Source organism: Eimeria tenella, genomic scaffold (genome assembly GCF_000499545.2).
Source record: "Eimeria tenella Houghton genomic scaffold, Eth_scaff4104, whole genome shotgun sequence".
NCBI classification, from domain to species: Eukaryota; Apicomplexa; class Conoidasida; order Eucoccidiorida; family Eimeriidae; genus Eimeria; species Eimeria tenella.
In genome coordinates, this window is record NW_013545018.1 from 63 (window position 1) to 2364 (window position 2302).

Below are 2302 nucleotides of genomic sequence, written 5' to 3' on the forward strand. Positions count from 1 at the left end.
GCTGCAACGAGGGCGCCATCAGCAAGTCTAGTAGCAGCCACGGCAGCGCTGATGGAAGCAGCAGCAGCAGCAAAGGCCTCAGCAGCAGCAGAAAAGAGCGCAGCAGCAATTGCAGCTTCGACAGCAGCAAAAGCAGCAGCAGCAGCAGCAGCAGCAAACGCCGCAGCAGCAGCTGCATCGCCGCTGCAACGAAACCAGCGCCCAAAACAGCAACCAAACCAGCAGCAGCAGCAGCAGCAGCAGCAGCAGCAGCAGGCCTCACTTGTATTCCTCAAGGAAAACAGCAGCAGCTTTTTTGATCATGTTTCGAACTTGGGGTTTATGAAAAGCAAACTTTCTTCCCCATCCAGATTCTCCCCCGCCTTCAAAGTAAATGCCGCCGTTGTTGTGGGGCCCGTAGCTGCAGCAGCAGCAGCACAAGACACGCGTTTGCTGCTGCTGCTGCTGCTGCTGCTGGAGCTGGGGTTGCTGCTGCGCTCCGTTCTGCTGCTGCTGCTGTTGTTGCTGGTGCTGCTGCTATTGCTGTGCTCCTGGTGCTGCTGCCTTTGCTCTTGCTGCTGCTGCTGTAGCAGCAATCACTTGCCCAGCAGGGCCTGCAGCAGCAGCTGCAGCGGCTCTTGTTGCAGCTCCTGCTGCTGCTGCTGCACCCTCTGTGAAAAGAATCGGCGAAAGCAGCAGCAAAAACGAGCAGCAGCAGCAGCAGCAGCAGCAGCAGCAGCGTACCCGTCCCAGTTCCAGAGAGAGTTCAGCTTTGACGACCCGTGGTTTAGCACCACGTCGAATATCACCTGAAGCCAGCACCCCTCCCAAACCCCAAACCCTAAACCCTAAACCCTAAACCCTAAACCCTAAACCCTAATCACCAACTGGTGTTCCCTCTGTCGCCTCGCTGCCGTTCGGCCTCCGCGCAAACCGCGAACCCCGCGCGCCCGACAAAGCCCAGCCCCAACCCGCAAACCCTAAACCCTAAACCCTAAACCCTAAACCCTAAACCCTAGCTCACCGCGATGCGGCGGCGGTGGCAGCACTCCACCAAAGCCCGCAAACCCTCAGGGTTTCCGTACGGCGAATGCAGGGCCATTAGCAGGCGAGGGTTATACCCCCAGAGGCCCCCGAACTCTTGCACAGGCATTAGTTCCACGGCGTTGAAGCCCTGCAAACCCTAAACCCTAAACCCTAAACCCTAAACCCTAAGCCCTAGGCCCCAGGCCCTACACCCTTAACTTTCGAGGCCCGCAGACCCACCAGAGATGCTATGTAGTCCAGCTTTTCCCCGATTGCCTCAAACACCCTGCGCACACGCCCGAAACCCTAAACCCTAAACCCTAAACCCTAAACCCTAAACCCTAAACCCTAGCTGGCGCTGCTCACGTTTGGCCTTCCTTTGGCTGAACGAAAGTAGAAGGGTGAAGTTCATATATAATCCACTTGTTCCACGGCTCCAGGGCTGGAGGTGCTGCTGCTGCTGCTGCTGCTGCTGCTGCTTCTTTCCCTGCTGCTGCTGCTACTGCTGCGGCTGCTGCTGCGGGGGGCAGAACGACGAAGCAGTCGTTGCTGTTGAAGTCGCAAAAACGCGCGTAGGGGTCACCTGCAGCAGCAGCAGCAGCAGCAGCAGCAGGTGCTGCAGCAGCGGCAGCAGCAGCATGTGCTGCAGCAGCAGCAGCACGTGCTGCTGCAGCAGGAGCACTGCTGCCCCGTGGGTCCCAGGGCCGAGCGGGCTGCGCGCCAGGGCGCGCGAACCCCAGCCGCAACCCCAAACCCTAAACCCTAAACCCTAAACCCTAAACCCTAGCTCACGCCTGTGCAGCAAATGGCCTTCTTGGTGGAAGCAGTCGTTGCAGTTGGAAGAAAAGACAAAGTGATAAGCAGCGGCTCCACGTACACCCGAAAGGCAAACTGACCACTGGTCACCTGCCTCTCTCTCCATGGGAAATTTGCTGCCAGCAACTTCCACCTGCGCCAAACCCTAAACCCTAAACCCTAAACCCTCGGCCCCACGCCCCAAACCCCGAACCCTCCTCGGCACAGCCCAAGACCACCTGGGGCTCTTGCCGGCAGCAAACGCCTCTAGTCACGCGCTCGCTTGCCACGCCTCAAACCCTAAACCCTAAACCCTAAACCCTAAACCCTAAACCCTAAACCCTCACCCAGGCTTCCTCTACGTGGGGCCCCCAGAACCGGAATGTGCAGAGGCCCTTTTGGGGGTCAAACAGAGTGGCTCCCATCTCCCCTTCTGAGCCATCTTCGCTGCGTGGAACAACAGCAATTGCTGCTGTTGCTGCTGCTGCTGCTGCTGCTGCTT

General features: G+C 58.6%; 1 protein-coding gene across 1 annotated transcript; it reads right to left on the reverse strand.

Annotated features, from left to right (window-relative positions):
• Positions 1–258: 258 nt before the first annotated feature.
• Positions 259–1954, reverse strand: ETH_00033740 (1,4-alpha-glucan branching enzyme, putative; the record flags this gene model as incomplete). Its single annotated transcript, XM_013379866.1, has 6 exons — positions 259–400; positions 724–788; positions 1004–1153; positions 1216–1291; positions 1372–1588; positions 1798–1954. Coding segments are annotated over 6 exons (807 nt in total), but the record flags the coding sequence as incomplete, so codon positions are not given.
• Positions 1955–2302: the final 348 nt, after the last annotated feature.